The sequence below is a fragment of the Leucopleurus acutus genome (assembly GCF_964270905.1).
Source record: "Leucopleurus acutus genome assembly, chromosome: 1".
Classification (NCBI taxonomy): Eukaryota; Metazoa; Chordata; class Mammalia; order Artiodactyla; family Delphinidae; genus Leucopleurus; species Leucopleurus acutus.
In genome coordinates this window covers 153,405,278-153,423,939 of record NC_139142.1, presented here as the reverse complement: position 1 = coordinate 153,423,939, position 18,662 = coordinate 153,405,278, and the positions used below count along the sequence as shown (strand labels likewise).

At 36.2% G+C, this 18,662-nt stretch overlaps 1 protein-coding gene across 2 annotated transcripts in view; it reads left to right on the top strand.

Moving 5' to 3' along the window:
• The window catches only part of LRRC28 (leucine rich repeat containing 28), a 185,868-nt gene extending 167,786 nt beyond the window's left edge, over positions 1-18,082 (top strand). For both annotated transcript variants that reach the window (XM_082837704.1, XM_082837705.1), the window contains exon 10: positions 17,359-18,082. In XM_082837704.1, coding sequence (XP_082693830.1) covers positions 17,359-17,431 — 73 coding nt within the window. In that variant the 3' untranslated portion in view covers positions 17,432-18,082. The remainder of the gene's footprint in view (positions 1-17,358) is intronic.
• Positions 18,083-18,662: the final 580 nt, after the last annotated feature.

Sequence of the window (18,662 nt, the reverse complement as noted above, 5' to 3'; positions counted from 1 at the left end):
GTGTTAAAGTCCCCTACCACCATTATTGTGTTACTGTCAATTTCCCCTTTTATGGCTGTTAGCATTTGTATTGAGGTGCTCCTATGTCAGGTTCATAAATATTTACAGTTGTTATATCTTCTTGGATTGATCCCTTGATCATTATGTAGTGTCCTTCTTTGTCTCTAGTAATATTCTTTATTTTAAACTCTATTTTGTCTAATATGAGAATTGCTACTCCAGCTTTCTTTTGATTTCCATTTGCATGGAATATCTTTCTCCCCTCACTTTCAGTCTGTATGTGCCCCTAGGTCTGAAGTGGGTCTCTTGTACATAGCATATGTATGGGTCTTGTTTTTGTATCCATTCAGCTAGTCTTTGTCTTTTGGTTGGAGCATTTAATCCATTTACATTTAAGATAATTATCAATATGTATGTTCCTATTCCCATTTTCTTAATTGTTTTGGGTTTGTTATTGTAGGTCTTTTCCTTTTCTTGTGTTTCCTGCCTAGAGAAGTTCCTTTAGCATTTGTTGTAAAGCTGGTTTGGTGGTGCTGAATTCTCTTAGCTTTTGCATGTCTGTAAATGTTTTAATTTCTCCGTTGAATCTGAATGAGATCCTTGCTGGGTAGAGTAATCTTGGTTGTAGGTTTTTCCCTTTCATCACTTTAAATATGTTCTGCCACTCCATTCTGGCTTGCAGAGTTTCTGCTGAAAAATATGATGTTAACCTTATGGAGATTCTCTTGTATGTTATTTGTTGCTTTTCCCTTGCTGCTTTCAATATTTTTTCTTTGTATGTAATTTTTGATAGGTTGATTAATATGTGTCTCAGCATGTTTCTCTTTGGGTTTATCCTGTATGATTCTCTCTGTACTTCCTGGACTTGATTGACTCTTTCCTTTCACATATTAGGCAAGCTTTTGAATATAATCTCTTCAAATATTTTCTCAGACCCTTTCTTTTTCTCTTCTTCTTCTGGGACCCCTATAATTCGAATGTTGGTGTGTTTAACATTCTCCCAGAGGTCTCTGAGACTGTCCTCAATTCTTTTCATTCTTTTTTCTTTATTCTTCTCCCTGGCAGTTATTTCCACCATTTTATATTCCAGCTCACTTATCCATTGTTGTGTCTCAGTTATTCTGTTATTGATTCCTTCTAGAGTATTTTTAATTTCAGTGATTGTGTTGTTCATCACTATTTGTTTGCTTTTCAGTTCTTCTAGATCCTCATTAAATGTTTCTTGTATTTTCTCCATTCTGTTTCCAAGATTTTGGATCATCTTTACTATCATTACTCTGAATTCTTTTTCAGGTAGGTTGTGTATTTCATCTTCATTTAATTGGTCTTGTAGGTTTTTACCTTGCTCCTTCGTCTGTAACAAATTTTTTTGTCATTTCATTACTTTTTTTTTTTGGATGGGTGGTGCTGTATTCCTGTCTTACTTGTTGTTTGGCCTGATACCTCCAGCACTGGCGTTTGCAGGCAGTTAGATAGAGCTAGGTCTTGGTGCTGAGATGAGGATCCTTGGGAGGCCTCACTCTGATTGATATTCCCTGGGATCTAAGGTTCTCTGTTAGTCCAGAAGTTTGGACTCGGAGCTCTCACCACAGGAGCTCAGGCCTGACCTCCAGCTTGGGAATCAAGATCCCGCAAGCCAGTCACTGAGGGTCCCTCCTGTCCCCTTAGGTGTCCATGGTCCCCCACCAGTGCCTGGTAGGTGCCCTAGTTGTGTCGGTATTACTTTCTTCTGTGAAACCAGTTGACATCAGTAATACTGACATTAATTGCTTACTTACGTTTGGGTTTGGTTTTTTTTCTTTCAGCAGAAGCCTATTTGTTGGCACCAACTTAAGGTAACTTATGCAATTTTGCATGGGTAAAATATTCCTCAACAAATTTAAGTAAATTGTTCTTAACTTTTTCTTTCTCATTGTATCACTAAACAATCATGTACTGACCATCTGCTGGGTGCCAAACTCTTTACTAGGTATTAGGGGTTCAGTTATGACCAAACCACCTGATACTTCTTTTCCCATACATATCTCACCCGTAAAGTTCTAGGGCATGGGCAGATCTAGTAGAGAAGCATGTGTATATTTAAGTCTTTGGTTCTGCACACAGAATCTTCCCATGAGAGACAGTCATTAACCATAAATGTAACAAGAAATACCGTATGTTATTAGATGATTCTCACATAATTCTCTTACATGGTAATATGTTCACAGGCTTGGGATTTCATCTGATCGATTCTTTCTAATATTATTTTTCTTCTGGCTTGAATTTCTGTATGAGTCAAGGATATGCTTTTTGTTTCTAATCAGAAAATAGGTTTATAAAGAAAACACCACATTTCTTATGATTTTTGTGGGCTCCAATATATGCAACAACATTGTGATTTTTTTCTTAAAAATAATGGTATTTATTTTAAAACTAAGCTGAAATGCTCTTTCTTCTGCCTTGCCTGTAAGTATGCTCAGAGATTCTAAAGCAACAAATGTCATGTCTGATGTTCTTTGTAGAATTTATCAGCATCTTTTTCCTAATTCTAGAGTTTATTGCTTAGCTAAAAGTTTCTCCCCTGAAACTATCATGTCTCTGGTTCCACAGTTCTGTAATTTTTTTAAAGGACCTAACCAACACAAATGCATTGTTAAGGCAGTAGACTTGTTGACGTACTTGTAACAACTTAGATCATTAATGAAGCAAGCAGATACAGTATGCTCTTAGATGAGTTTCCCAAAAGTAAATAAGTACACATATTACTCAGCCATTGAAAAGAATGAAATAATGCCATTTGCAGCAACAGGGATGGACCTAGAGATTGTCATACTGAGTGAAGTAAGTCAGACAGAGAAAGAGAAATATTGTATTATATCGCTCATGTGTAGAATCTGAAAAGAAATGATACAAATGAACTTATATACAAAACACAAACAGACTTAGAGAAGGAACTTATGGTTACCACTGGGGAGGGGATAGTTAGGGAGTTTGGGATTGACATGTACACACTGCTATATTTAAAATGGATAACCAACAGGGACCTATTGTAAAGCACAGGGAACTCTGCTCAACATTATGTAACAACCTAAATGGGAAAAGAATTTGAAAAAGAATAGATACAGGAAGGAATTTGAGAAAGAATAGATACACGTATATGTATATCTGAATCACTGCTGTACACCTGAAAGTAACACAACATTGTTAATCAACTATACTCCAATATAAAATAAAAAGTTTTTTTTAAATAAATAAATACACAGGCTTGGGATTTCTTTGTAGCACAAATATGACACCTCCATGTTACCCACCCTACCCCCTTGAGCATCATAAGGAGTTAATGATGATCCAGTGAGCAGTATGCATCAGTGAATAACAATCCCATATCTTTATGGAATTGGATTTTTTTGCTTAGAACCTTAATTTTTAATTAAATGGTTGTGGCATGAAGTGCATCACTTCTATGAATGATTTTTTAGTTAACATAATTATCTTTTTAAAAAACAGGAAGAAATAAGTTTAGGTAGCTGATCCTCAAAATTGCACTTGCCTTTTAAGATCATTTTGTGCCTGAGTTTCATTTTAGTTGTTATTTATACAACCATATATATTCTGGTGTAGCAAATTATCTGAACTAGGGTTCTAACCAACTTTAGTTTTTTTTTTTTAAAGTAAGGTAATACAAAGTATCTAATAACTTAAAATTCACATAACTTCCTGAATTAAGAAAATCTCAAAATTGATGCCTGCCTTTTCATTTTCTTACGAGTATAATTTGCAAAGTAGAAAGTTTTAATTTTGATCAAGTCAAGTTTATCCATTTAAATTTTATAGCTAGTGCTTTTTGTGTCCTAAGAAATCTTTACCTACTGCCAAGGTCATGAAGATATTCTCTTATATTCTCTTCAATTTCATTGATCTGTGTCTTTCTCTCAGTCAGTACCAAACTGTCTTGATTACTGTAGTTATATAGTAGGCCTTAATAGCAGGTGAAGTGATACTTTCACTTTAATCTTCTCTTTCAAGATTGTCTTAACTATTCTAAGGTCTTTGCTTTTCTGTAGAAGTTTTAGAATAAGCTTATCTTTGTTTCCAAAGAACAAAGATAAGCTGGATTTTGTGCTGGATTTTGATAAGAATTGCATTTAATCTATAGATTAGTTTGGAGAGAATTGACATCTTTACTATTTCTTAGTCTTCCAGTGCATGAACACAGTATGTCTCTCCATTTATTTAGGTATTCTTTTATTTCTTTCATCAGCATTTAATAATTTTAAGCATCCTTAAATGTTTTAAGTTTATGCCCAAGTATGTCACTTTCTTTGTGTGATTATAAATGATATTATATTTTAAAAATTCAATTTCCATGTGTTTATTGTTAGTATACGGAAATATGATTAATTTTTATGTTTTGATCTGATGTGCTTGCAACCTTGCTGAATTTGCTTAAGAGTCTAGGAGTATTTTTTATAGATTCCTTGGCATTTTCCATGTAGATATGTCATCTGAAAGTAGGAATAGTTTTTATTTCTTCCTTTCCAGTCTGTATGCCTTTTATTTCTTTTTCTTGCTTTATTGACTAAGGTGGTGAAAATGGACATCACTGTCCATTTTGTATGGACATTTTGTATGATGTAAGCAGTACATTTTATCAAATATTTATCAAATTGAGAAAGATCCCCTTTATTCCTGGTTTGCTGAGAGTTTTTTTTTTTAATCATGAATGGATGTTGTCTTTCATTAAATACTTTTTGAGTTCATTGATATCATACTAATTTTTTTTTGTTAACCTGTTGATGTATTGGATGACATTGATTTTCAAATATTGAACCAGCTTTACATACCCAGAATAACTCCCACTTGATTGGGGTGTATAGTTCTTTTTAGAATACATTTCTGTATTTAATTTGTTAACACTTTCTTGAGGATTTTTATATCTCTGTTCATGAGAGATATTGGTCTGTAGTTTTCTGGTTTTGTACTCTTTGTCTGGTTTTAGAGTCAGAGTAATACTGGCCACATAAAATGAGCTGGGAAGTGTTCCTCCTCTCCTATTTTTCTGAAAGAGACAGTGTAAAAATTCCTCTTAGTACTTCTTTAAGTGTTTGATAGAATTATCCAGTGAAACAATCTGGGTGGACCTGGAAATTTCTCGTTTTTAATTACAGACTCAGTTTCTTTAATAGTTATAGGACTATTCAGGTGGGCTATTTTATCTTGGTTGAGTTTTGGTAGTTTGTGGGTTTCAAGGGATTCATCTGTTCTCAGTTGGCAAATTTATTAGTGTGAAGTTGTTTAAGGTATTCCCTTATATCTTTTTAATGACTGCAGAATATGTATTAATATCACCTGTTTCATTTCTTATATTATTTTGTGTTTTCCTTTTTTAATCTTTGTCAGTCTTGCTAGAGATTTATCAATTTTATTGATCTTGTTAATCCTAGTGAAGGTTTTAATTTCATTGGTTTCTCTTCTTTACTTCCTCCTACTAGCTTTGGATTTATTTTGCTCTTTTTTTTTTTGGAGGGGGAGGTTAGGGTAGAAACTTAGAGTATTGATTTAAGACCTTTCCTATTTTCTAACTTAAGCATTTAAAGCTATTAATTTCTCTGTCAGCACTGCTTTACTATGTCTCAGAATTTTTGATATGTTGTATTTTTATTTTCATTGTTGAAGTTTTTATACCTTTGATACCTTTTATACCTATACTCCTTTTATACCTTTGCTGTCATTCATTTCACTATTCATCTGTTGTAATCATGCTACATTGTTACCCTTATTACGTGAAACAAGTTAATTTTTAGATCAATTGAAAATTATAAAAATAAAAGATTTTATTTAACTTTATTCTTTCTCCAACAACCTTCCTATTTATTTATTTATTCATTTTATTCGGAAGAATGTTTTTATTTTTATTGACGTATAGTTGATTTACAATACTACATTAATTTCAGGTGTACAACACAGTGATTCAATTTTTTATAGATTATACTCCATTTAAAGTTATTATAAATACTGGCTATATTCCCTGTACTGTACAATATATCCTTATAGCTTATTTATTTTATACATAGTAGTTTATGCCTCTTAATCCCCTATGTCTATCTTACCCCTTCCCCTTTCCCTCTCACTGGTAATAACTAGTTTGATCTCTATATTTATGAATCTGTTTCTGTTTTGTTATATATATTCTTTGTTTTATTCTTTAGATTCCACATATATGCGATAACACACAGTATTTATCTTTCTCTGTCTGACTAATTTCACTTAACATAATATTCTCCAGGTCCATCCATGTTGCTGCAACTGGCAGAATTTCATTATTTTTTATGGCTGAATTATATTCCATTCTGTATCTTAGCTATTATAAATAATGCTGCTATGAACATTGGGGTGTATGTATCTTTTCTTGTTTTCTTTGGTTGTATACCCAGGAGTGGAATTGCTGGATCATATGGTAGATCTATTTTTAGTTTTTTGAGGAACCTCCATACTGTTTTCCATAGTGGCTGCACCAATTTACATTCCCACCAGAAGTGTGCTAGGGTTCCCTTTTCTCCACATCCTTGCCAACATTTGTTATTTGTAGACGTTTCGATGATAGATGTTCTGACAGATGTGAGGTGCTGTCTCATTTTGGTTTTGATTTGCATTTCTCTGATGATTAGCAATGTTGAACATCTTTTCATGTGCCTATTAACCATCTGTATATCTTCTTTTGAAAACTGCCCATTCATGTTTTCTGCCCATTGTTTAATCAGGTTGTTTGGTTTTTGTTTTTGTTGTTTGTTTGTTTTTGATACTAAGTTGTGTGAGCTGTTTATATATTTTGGGTATTAACCCCTTATTGGTCATATCATTAGCAAATATTTTCTCCAATTCAGTAGGTTGTCTTTTCATTATGTTGATAGTTTCATTTGCTGTGCAAAAGCTTTTAAGTTTAAGTAGGTCCCATATGTTTATTTTTGCTTTTGTTTCCTTTGCCTTAAGAGACAGATCCAAAAAAAATGTTGCTGCAATTTATGTCAACAGTGTTCTGCCTATGTTTTCTTCTAGGAGTTTTATGGTTTCCAGTCTTAAATTTAGATCTTTAATCCATTTTGAGTTTATTTCTGTATATGGGGTGAGGAAATGTTCTAATCCCATTCCTTTACATGTAGCTGTCAGTTTTTCCAGCACCACTTACTGAAGAGACTGTCTTTTCTCCATTGCATACTCTTGCCTCCTTTGTCATAGATTAATTGACCATAAGTGCATGGGTTTATATCTGGGCTTTCTATTCTGTTCCATTGATCTATGTGTCTGTTTTCATGCCAATACCATACTGTTTTGATGACTGTATTTTTGTAGTATAGTTTGAAGTCAGGAAGCATCCAGCTTTGTTCTTGTTTCTCAAGATTGTTTTGGCAGTTCAGGATCTTTTGTGGTCATACTGAGTGAAGTAAGTCAGACAGAGAAAGACAAATATCATATTTCACTTATATGTGGAATCTTAAAAAAGGGCACAAGTGAACTTATTTACAAAACAGAAGTAGAGTCACAGATGTAGAAAACAAACTTATGGTTACCGGGGGCAAGGGGGGAGGGATAAATTGGGAGATTAGAATTGACATATATCTCCTACTATATATAAAACAGATAACTAGTAAGGACCTACTGTATAAATGTGAATGGATTCAATTCCTCAAAAGAGATTCTTATGTCTTAAGTTGTGTTAAGGCAGAGAGAGGGAGGGAGAGAGGGAGAGAGAGAGAAGGTGAAAGCAAGAGAGGAAAGAATACCTTAAGACAAAATTACTTAAACTTTTGAAGACAAAAAGCTAAATTACACCAAAACAAGACAAACAAACAAGGTGGGAATGGCAGTATTATTATTGACAAACTAAAATTCAAGTTGAAAAGTATTAAATGAAAAAAATAGATTAAAAAAGTAAATTTTAGAATTATTTGTTCTAGTTCTGTGAAAAATGTTCTGGGTATTTTGATAAGGATAACATTAAATCTGTAGATTGCCTTGGGTAGTATGGACGTTTTAACAGTATTAATTCTTCCAATCCATGAAAAGAAGGTATCTTTTATATGTATCATCTTCAATTTCCTTCATCAATGTCTTGTAGAGTATAAGTCTTTCACCCTCTTGGTTAAATTTATTTCTAGGCATTTTATTCTTTTTGATGCAATTGTAGAAGAGATTGTTTTCTTGAATTCTCTTTCTGATAATCCATTATTAGTATCGATAAGCAACATATTTCTGTATATTCATCTTGTATCCTGCAACTTTACTGAATTCATTTATTCTAATTTTGTGTGTGTGTGGAGATTTTAGAATTTTCTATATATAGTATCATGTCATCCCTAGTTTTATTTAGATCTGAATTTTTTTTTTTTTTTTTTTTTTTTTTTTTGCGGTACGCAGGCCTCTCACCATTGTGACCTCTCCCATTGCGGAGCACAGGCTCCAGATGCGCAAGCTCAGTGGCCATGGCTCACGGGCCCAGCTGCTCCGCATCATGTGGGATCTTCCTGGACCGGGGCACGAACCCATGTCCCCTCATCGGCAGGCAGACTCTCAACCACTGCGCCACCAGGGAAGCCCTAGATCTGAATTTTTTACCTATACCCTTTTCCTCTCCCTGAAGAACTCCTTTCAACCTTTCTTGCAGGACAAGTTCGCTGGCAATGAATTCCCTTAGTTCTCAGTTTGTTTGAAAATTTCTTTATATTCCTTTACTTTTGTAGGATAATTTCACTGGATATAAAATTCTAGGTTAGTGATTTTTTTTTCTTTGAGCACACTAAATATCTCACTCCACTCTCTTCTTGCTTGCATGGTTCTAATAAGAAGTCTACTGTGTCTTATACTTGTTGCTCTATAGGTAACGTTTTTTTCTCCTCTGGCTTTTTTCTAAGATTTCCTTTTTCTTCGGTTTTCTCCAGTTTGATATTTCTTTTTTTCATTGAAGTATAGGTGACTTACAATGTTGCTATACAGAAAGTGATTTTCAGTTTTATATATATATATATGTGTGTGTGTGTATATATACATATATATATATATATATTCTTTTCTATATTCTTTTCCATTATGGTTTTCACAGAATTATGAATATAGTTCCCTGTGCTATGCGGTAGGACCTTGTTGTTTGTCCATTCTATATTTACTAATTTGCATCTGCTAACTCCAAACTCCCAATCCATCCCTCTTCCACTCTCTTCCCCTTTGGTAGCCACATATCTGTTCTCTATGTCTGTGAGTCTGTTCTGTTTCATAGATATGTTCATTTGTGTCATAGTTTAGATTCCACATATAAGTGATAGAATATAATATTTCTTATGTGTAGTGTTTTTGTTTTTGATTTTTATCCTGCTTAGTGTTGTTAAGTTTCTGGATCTGTCATTAATTTTGTAAAGTCCTTAACCATTATTACTTCAAATTCTTCTCTTCTTCTCTTTTATCTCCTTTTCTTTCTAGTATTCTAATTATGCATATCTTGCACCATTAGAAATTGTCCCACAGATCGTGGATTTTCTGTTCTATTTTTTTTTAATTCCCTATGATAATTCTAACATCTCTGTCATATCTGAGTCTGGTTCTGATGTTTTCTTTGTCTCTTCAGCATGTGCTTTTTCTTGCCTTTTGGCATCTCTTGTAATTTTTTGTTGAAAGACAGACATATTGGGTAATAAGAACTGAGCTAAATAGGCATTTAGTATGAGATTTTATTTTAATCTGGCTAGGAGCTGAGCTCTGTTTTATGTTTGTTGTAGTAGGTACTAGAGGCTTCAGATTGAAATTCAGATTCATTTAGTGTCCTTTTATGATTCTCCTTGCTTAACTTTGGGCTTCCCTGTATACTCCTCAGAGAGCCTGCATCTTGCAGCTGTTTTTGTTTTTAAATGCAAAATTTTAATGGGAATGCATTTATCTCATAACATTCTTCATTCTCTCCTATTTTCTCATGACTTTTCTTCCATACTCCTGTATAGTTTAAAAACTAGATCCTCACCTCAATATCCTGTCAAGCCCAGGCAGCACTGTTGGTAAATGAGCTTTAGGAGCATGGTGAGCCCCCTTCCCCCAGCACCCTCAGGACTGCCCACTGCACCCCCTGCAGGCCCCTGGGTGGGCCCAGTAAGATGAACCCAAGGTTTAACAGTGCTGGGATTTTATTTATTTTGCTTTTTTATTTTTATTAATTAATTTATTTTAAAATTGTATTTTAGAGTATGGTTGATTTACAATGTTGTGTTAATTTCAGGTGTACAGCAGAGTGATTCATTTATACATATACATATTTCCATTCTTTTTCAGATTCTTTTCCCATATAGGTTATTACAGAATATTGAGTAGTTTCTTGTGCTGTATAGTAGATCCTTGTTGTTATCTATTTTATATACAGCAGTGTGTATTTGTTATTCCTAATTTATCCCTCCCCACCACGTTTCCCCTTTGGTAACCATAGTTTGTTTTCAATGTCTGTGAGTCTGTTTTGTAAACAAGTTCATTTGTATCATTTCTTTTAGATTCCACATATAAGTGATGTCATATGATATTTGTCTTTCTCTGTCTGACTTACTTCACTTAGTATGATAACCTCTAAGTCCATCCATATTGCTGCAAATGGCATTATTTCATTCTTTTTTATGGCTGAGTAATATTCCATTGTATATATGTAGTACATCTTCTTTATCCATTCCTCTGTTGATGGACATTTAGGTTGCTTCCATATCTTGGCTATTGTAGACAGTGCTGCAATGAACACTGGGGTCCATATATCTTTTCGAACTACGGTTTTCTCCAGATATATGCCCAGGAGTGGGATTGCTAGATCATATGGTAGTTCTATTTTTAGTTTTTTAAGGAACCTCCATGCTGTTCTCCATAGTGGTTGCACCAATTTACATTCCCACCAACAGTGTAGGAAGGTTCCATTTTCTCCACACCCTCTCCAGCATTTATTGTGTGTAGACATTTTGATGATGGCTCTTCTGACTGGTGTGAGGTGGTACCTCATTGTAGTTTTGATTTTCATTTCTCCAATAATTAGTGATGTTGAGCATCTTTTCATGTGCTTTTTGGCCATCTGTTTGTCTTCTTTGGAGAAATGTTTATTTAGATCTTCTGCCTATTTTTGATTGGGTTATTTGTTTTTTGATATAGAGCTGCATGAGCTGTTTGTATATTTTGGAGATTAATCCCTTGTCAGTTGCTTTGTTTGCAGATATTTTCTCCCATTTTATGGGTAGTCTTTTCATTTTGTTTATGGTTTCCTTTGCTGTGCAAAAGCTTTTAAGTTTAATTAGGTCCCATTTGTTTATTTTTATTTTCATTACTCTTAGGAGGTGGATGCAAAAAATACTGATGCGATTTATGTCAAAGAGTGTTCTGCCTATGTTTTCTTCTAAGAGTTTTATAGTATCCAGCCTTACATTTAGGTCTTTAATCCATTTTGAGTTTAGTTTTGTGTAGGGTGTTAGAGAATGTTCTAATTTCTTTCTTTTCTTTTTTTTTTTTTTTTACATGTAGCTGTTTAGTTTTCCCAGCACCACTTATTGAAGAGACTGTCTTTTCTCCATTGTATAGTCTTGCCTCCTTTGTCATAGATTAATTGACTATAGGTGCGTGAGTTTATTTCTGGGTTTTCTGTCCTATTCTGTTGATCTATATTTCTGTTTTTGTGCCAGTACCATACTGTTTTGATGACTATAGCTTTGTATTATAATCTGAAGTCAGGGAGCCTGATTTCTCGAGCTCCATTTTTCTTTCTCAGGATTCCTTTGGCTTTCGGGGTCTTTTGTCTATACAAATTTTAAATTTTTTTGTTTTCGTTCTATGAAAAATGCCATTGGTAATTTGATAGGGATTTCATTGAAACTGTAAACTGCCTTGGATAGAATTGTCATTTTGACAATATTGATTCTTCCAATCCAAGAACATGGCATATCTTTCCATCTATTTGTGTCATCTTCAGTTTCTTTCATCAGTGTCTTACAGTTTTCAGAGTATAGGTCTTTTGCCTCCTTAGGTAGGTTTATTCCTAGGTATTTCATTCTTTTTCATGCAGTGGTAAATGGGATTGTTTCCTTAATTTCTCTTTCTGATCTTTCATTGTTAGTGTATAGGAATGCAAGAGATTTCTGTGTATCAATTTTATCTGTAATCCACTGTCCTTATTCTGGAGGCCATTTACTCTGGTGGTAAATGAGGGAGGGAAATGTTCTAAATTTTATGATTATATCATTATTTTAGTGGGCCTGTATTTCTAGGCTGTGACCTTCATAAATTTTTCTCATCTTGCATAGTTTGCTTTCCCCTCTTAGGTGGGATGGGCAGGCTAAAGGGGGCTGGGGTGGGAAGAATGCCCTTCCACACCTGGGATAAGGCTCTGGTAAACTTTCTCTGGAGAACTGTCCTTTGTTATGGAGGATTCTCTGGACATGTTACGTAATGACTACTCTTTTTCTCTTCCTGAATGAGCAACAAGGGGATCTTTTACGGATTTTCACCATGATAGCCTGTAGGGTTTCTGTAGGTAAAACCTAAGAATGTGTATATCACCCTAACATTGCAGCCTCAGGAGTATCTCACTCTCAGGCTTGTCCACACTCAGCCTCCAGCAATTCTAGCATCTTCTGTCCAGGTAAGCAAGTCTCAGCTGTGACTCTGGAGGTACCTGTCTCACCAGATTTTGAAGTTGCAGTTTGCCCTATGACCTCAGTTCTCTGGTGAGTGGAGAAAAGTTGTTGATTTTCAATTTGTTCAGCTTGTTCTTGTTGTAAGAACAGGAGTGAGGACTTCTAGGCTCTTTATGTCAGAGATGAAACCAGATGTGTTCTCTGTATATAATTTCAATTCTTTCAAATTTGTGAGGCTTGTTCTTTGGCACAGAATATAGTCTGTCCTGGTGAATATTCCATGGGCTTTTAGGAAAAAAAAAAAGTGTACTTTGTTGCCTTTGGGTGGAGTGTTTTGTATATGTCAATTAGATTCTTTGGTTCATTGAGTTGTTCAGTTCTTCTACACCCGTGCTGATTTTCTGTCTGGTAGTTCTATCAGTTGCTAAGAGTAAAGAAGTTGAAGTTCCCACTCTAATTGTGAGTTTATCTATTTCTCCTTTTAGTGCTATTATTTTTTAACAGCTTTATTGAGACAATTTACATATCATACAATTCACCCATTTAAAGTATACAAATCAGCAGTTTGTACTGTAGTCACAGATAACATGCAACTAATACCACAGACAATTTTAGAACGTTTTTCTCACCCTAAGAGAAACCTTGTACCCTTTATCTATCACCTCTCTCTTTCCCCATACCTAGCCCTAAGCAACTAGTTATTTACTTTCTATAGAAATTGATGGATTTCTCTGTCCTAATCCTTTGGATAGGGATAACAAGCTTTTCTTGGAGTTTTTTGGGGGGGTTGTTTTTTTTGTTGTGTTTTGTTTTCTTTTCTTTTGGTTTTTTGACTCTGCCTGTTGGTGGTTCTGGGTTGGAAGTTCCTACAGCATCCTATCTGAAGTATATGGGAGGCAATAAGGAAGCCACGGGAGTTTACCATTGCTGTGTTGCTTCTTAAGTCCCAGGGTCATAGTCTGTCTATCTTCATTATGTCTTTCAGAGTCTTCCAGTGCTTGTTTGTTGTATTATGACCAGGGTGTTTTAGTTGTAAGAGAAAGGACCTTGAAAGATTGGGGCTCCCAAAATGTGTTTTGCCTCCAAAATCCAAAGGGACCCACAAGTGTGTATCTGTTTCTTCAAGTGGGCAGTTCTGGGTGTAACTCTTCTTTTCTGTTTGAAACTTTACCAATGTAGCAGACACCTGAGCTTTTGCAGGCTTTCTCTCTCACCTCTAGTAGGCATGTGTCATATTAAGTATCAGATGTGCTTGCTACTTCCAGTTTGATTTCCCCTCACCAATACATATATTAATGTCTTAGTGAAGGGGCTGTCTTCCTGACCCTCCCAGAGGTTTCCAGGTGGTGGCTAAGCAGGTTAGGCCACATTGGATCCACTTCAACATTCCCATTTCTCTAAGCCTTTGATCTCCTCCCTCTAGACTGTGCAGTGGAAGTTCTAGCATCTCTGTCTCATTGACTGTAGGCCTCTACTGAAGCAAGACTTCTATTAACCATTATAGGTACTCATACTAACACATTAAATGCTGAGGCCTCGTGAAACACCCTTCTTGGCCTGATCCAACCTTAGACTTATTCTCACTGGCTAATGTATTATACTTAGACTCCATTTCCATGCTTACTCTCCAGATTTCTGCAAATAAAATTTGACAAGATTCTACAACTCCTTCATGTACATAATCTCTCCCAGGAGCAGCCCTTGCAATTAACTCTCTGAATCATGCTGGGATTTTGCCCTCTCTGTGGCCCTAGAGGCAGTGAGTATTGTTCCTGCCTGAAGAAGATAGGAATTTCCTTTTTAGGTAACCACACCAGATGAAGTCAGTGAAATCTTTTTATTCAAGTGAATGCTTGTTTTCTTAATAGTAAGAAGGGCTGTTTCTGATGTGAAGAAATGTTTAGAGATATTAGAGGTTTAAGGTCCTTAGCTTTGTGTCTACACAAAGGTTTCCATCTCAATTCTTAAGTCCTCACCTCTTTCCACAAGAACCTTTACCTTAGCGTAAGAGACTTAGCATAAGTATACTTTTACCTAGCATGTGATTCTGCAGCCTGTACATTCAGGCCTCAGGCATGTCCCTCCCACAGCTTCATAAAATAAGAATTCCTTTAAAGCCACCATAGAAACTTTCTGATTCTCTACCTATGCCTTGAGTTGAGAGTTCAAGAAGGCACTAAGCTTATCTTTTTTTTTTTTTTTTGGAAGGGGGTTGGGATTTGGGGGAATCTTTTAAAGCAGTCAAAAGAAGCCATCTCCCTCCACAATCTTTGAATTCACCATGATGCCACAGCAGTCAAGTGCCACAGCACTTGATCTCCCAGTGCCTTACCCTCCACTGGCAGTCTTAGTGATAATTTGAGTAATTGTGATACCACAACTTCGAGTAATCAGTGATGTCCCATTTTTCCCTGGTAATGAGGTCATTCATGCACTTACCAACCCAATCCCAGAATCCCACTTTGATGGACTGTTTCCTTAGACTACTCCCTACTAAATCAATCAGGGTACTGGCCAGAAAACACACAGAAGCTGGGATTTTGAAGAGAAATTAATGGAGAAGGACTATTTACAGAAGTTCAGGCAGGGTTCAGAGCACCCACAAGGATGATAAAGTACCTGGGAACTTACAGCAGTAGGAAGGTTTACCGTTCTTAATCTTTTAGCATGAAGGACAAAGGAAGATCTGGAGGCTGTTGAGACTTAGAACCAACAGGAGGGGCTGCCCAATAAAAGCTCTGGTCAGAGATGTAGAGATGGAGTGGGATAGAAATAGTCAACCTTTCCATAAAAGCAATGAAAAAACTGGCAAAACTTGTCAGAATTGAATTTTTCAGAACTCTGGAAATTAACAAAAGGCTTACAGCAATCCAGAGTGCATTTATTCAAGAAAAGTAACTGAATCTCAAAAAGAACAGAGACCTTTGTGATATTTTAACCTATAGTCCCATCTTCTAGTCTTAACCTTGAAAACCAAGAATCTGCCATCACAGTTAAAACCAGCAGCGGGGCAACAATTGGAAAGGGGTGGAAGGAAGTTGGAGCATCTTCAAAGGGTGTTTCACTGAAAAACCCTACTTGCAAGCCTGTCTTTATTTCCTCAGAGATCACCAGTGCAAAAAGCCTCTTCTCTGAGGGTATTTGTCAAAAATTGTCAAAACAATTATAGGCAATTGCTTAACTTCACAGATGCCTGAGGCAGTGGGTAACTGTTGGGGCAAACAATAGACTAAGGTTTCCACGGGGGCTTTGAAAAGCACTAACATATTCCTAGGGGTATGTAAGGTCATGTGCATGCAAAAGGATGTGAGCATGCTCAGAAAAGACCCAAGAAGGCCCTGAGCGCTCACCTCTGCTTGCAGGAAGTGAGACTCTGTGCAAGCAGGAAGTGAAGGCTAAGGCAGAGTTGTCAACTGCCTGGTTGAGTGTGACTGGAGCCTAGTGAGAACTAGAGCCATACAGGAGGGTCCATCCAGGGGAGCTAGCTGGAACTAGTTGGTAAGGGAATCCTGGATTAGTACAAAAATCTAAGGCAAGAGAACCCATAGAAGTAGGTCTAGCTCTTGCCTTGAGATCTTTGATTATCCAAGATGAAATAATGGCAAAGCCTTTTTTGGAGGATCGTGGTGGCCCAGGGAAAAATAAAGCTCACGGAGAAACAAAATTATCAATGGTTACCAGAGACTTGTCAGGGGGTTTAGGGGATGGGGGTTGGCTGCAAGTGGACACAAGGAACATTTGGGGATATGAGAAGTATTTTATATCTTGATGGTGGTGTTAGTTAAATAATTGCATATATTTCAAAACTCATTCAACTGTACACTTAAAATGGGTGAATTTTATTGTATGTTTGTATGTAACTATACCTCTATTAACTAGACTTTTTATAAAAAAAGAAGAAAAAGAAAATATTCAACTTTTCTCTCTTCCTGCCCTTTACCCTCCTGCTATACCTTCCTTGTCCTAATTCAGCCTGAAACCAGTGATCAGGCAGCTTTGGAGGTTGGGTCTGTAGAGGTCACCTTGTTGGATTACAGAGAAAGGCAAAGACTGAGTTGAGGGGTGGAGAAAAGAGAAAACAGTCAGCACAGGGGGTCCTGTGAAAACAACAGTAGATTAATATCTCCTCACCAGAGGATAGCACTTCTGGTGGGAAAACAAGGCATCCAACAACTGGAGCTGCCCAGATTGGGATCAGAGGGCTCATGACTCGCTGCAGAAAGATGCCAAGCAGGAGTCTGAGATGGGATTCCTCTGTTGTGTGGGAGAAGACCCTCAAACTACATGATTCAGATTCTGAAATTACCTCTATAAGCAATCTGTGGGCATACATTTGTAGGATAAATTCCTTAAAATTATGTTTTTTAAGCTCTTCGATATATATGTGTTCTAGCTAAATTGGTGACTTTTTCTATTACATGACTTTTATAACGTATTTCAAATTCTGTCATTGCACTGGTTCTAGTAAGCCGAATTCAGACTGTAACATGGAAAAAGCTTACTTTTCCTTTGCTGCTAACATAGGGATGTTGCGTCATCTGAAAACTGCTAATAAAATAAGCACACACATACCTCACCTGATTCCAGTGCTCAGTTTTAAAAGGAATTTATATTTCTGTTGTGTACTCTGTTGACCATCCTAATCCTTTATTTTAACAAAGGAAAAGACTGTCTCTAATGGAAAGAATTCTGAGACTTTCCTTTTGAACTCACAGTGTCCTTCTCCCCCTCTTTCCCCTTCCAGGAGGACAACTGTGAGTTTTGTGGCTTACTGCTGCTCCACCCAGTGTCTGCAGACTTTTGACCTACTGAGTTGATAAACACTCAAGAGCCTCAGGAGTGTTGCCAGCTTGACACTGCAGTTGCCTGCATATCGCACAGTGTGACAGAGGGACAGGAGAGTCCAGCCAGGCCCAACAGGCCCTTCCGATCTGTCCTGTCACGCTTGGGGACTGCAGGACTCTGGAAATGTCATGATCGAGCTTCAGAGCTGAAATGCCTTCACCCTTCCCCCAAGTTGGAATATATCCTTCCCCAAATTAAGAACCCTTTGTCTTCCGTGTTTTTCTTTTATGTCAGCGAGTCTCTTATGCAGACTATTTAGTTTGATGTGCCTCCCCAAATCTAATTTAGAGCAAGTTTAAGCTCCCTGAAGAACTGTAATTTGATAATATAACCAAATTAACTTTTGAACACACATACTTTCAGTGGTATCTGTAATCTTCTAATCTCTCTTTCTTTCCCCAGAGAATTATTCCCCAGAGGTTATTCTCCATGCTTTTAACAAATTTCAGTAAACCCTGTGACCTCAATAGTATTGAATAGCAGTGTGTGGGGGGGTGGGGGGGCGGGTGCCTGAGTTGGCTTCCAAGTTAGACTCCAGTAGGGGCTTCATGAGGGTCCTGGCACATACCCTCTGGAAAGTTACAACCTTGTTTATAAAGTTTTGCAACATATTAAGAGACTTTTGTGAGGGGGTTTTAAAAATAAAACTGTAGATTATAAATGAAATACACACTTATTTTGAAAAACTACAGAAAAATAATTTTTGAATTTTTAATTTCCTGATAAGATTTTTTTATATGAGAAGAGGGACATATGAGGCTTTAAAGGATCTGATCCTTTTCTTTCTAGATTTAAACATTTTCTGGCTACTGAGAAAGGGAGAGAAAAAACACATTAATATATGATCTCTGGTGTTTTTTGTTAGATGGGTTATGGTTAAATTTATATTGACTTTGAAATATTTTTGTTACATATGACAAACAGGCTTCAGCTACTTCTGCTACTAGTTTTTAGCAAGGTAATTCTAAGTACAGCCTGTGCACATTTATTTAAATACCTGGTGCATTAGATCATCTTCATTTTGACCTTAGGTTTCTTATGTACTTGACACACTGTTGTCCAGATAACATTGAGAAAACACAGGAAAAAGCAGGTCCAAATTCAGCCTTGGACTTTTGCAAAAAGGCCATAAATGGAAAGTGTGAGATTATGCTCTGACATAAGATAATGCTCTTAATGGAGGACTCACATACTTGCTCTTCC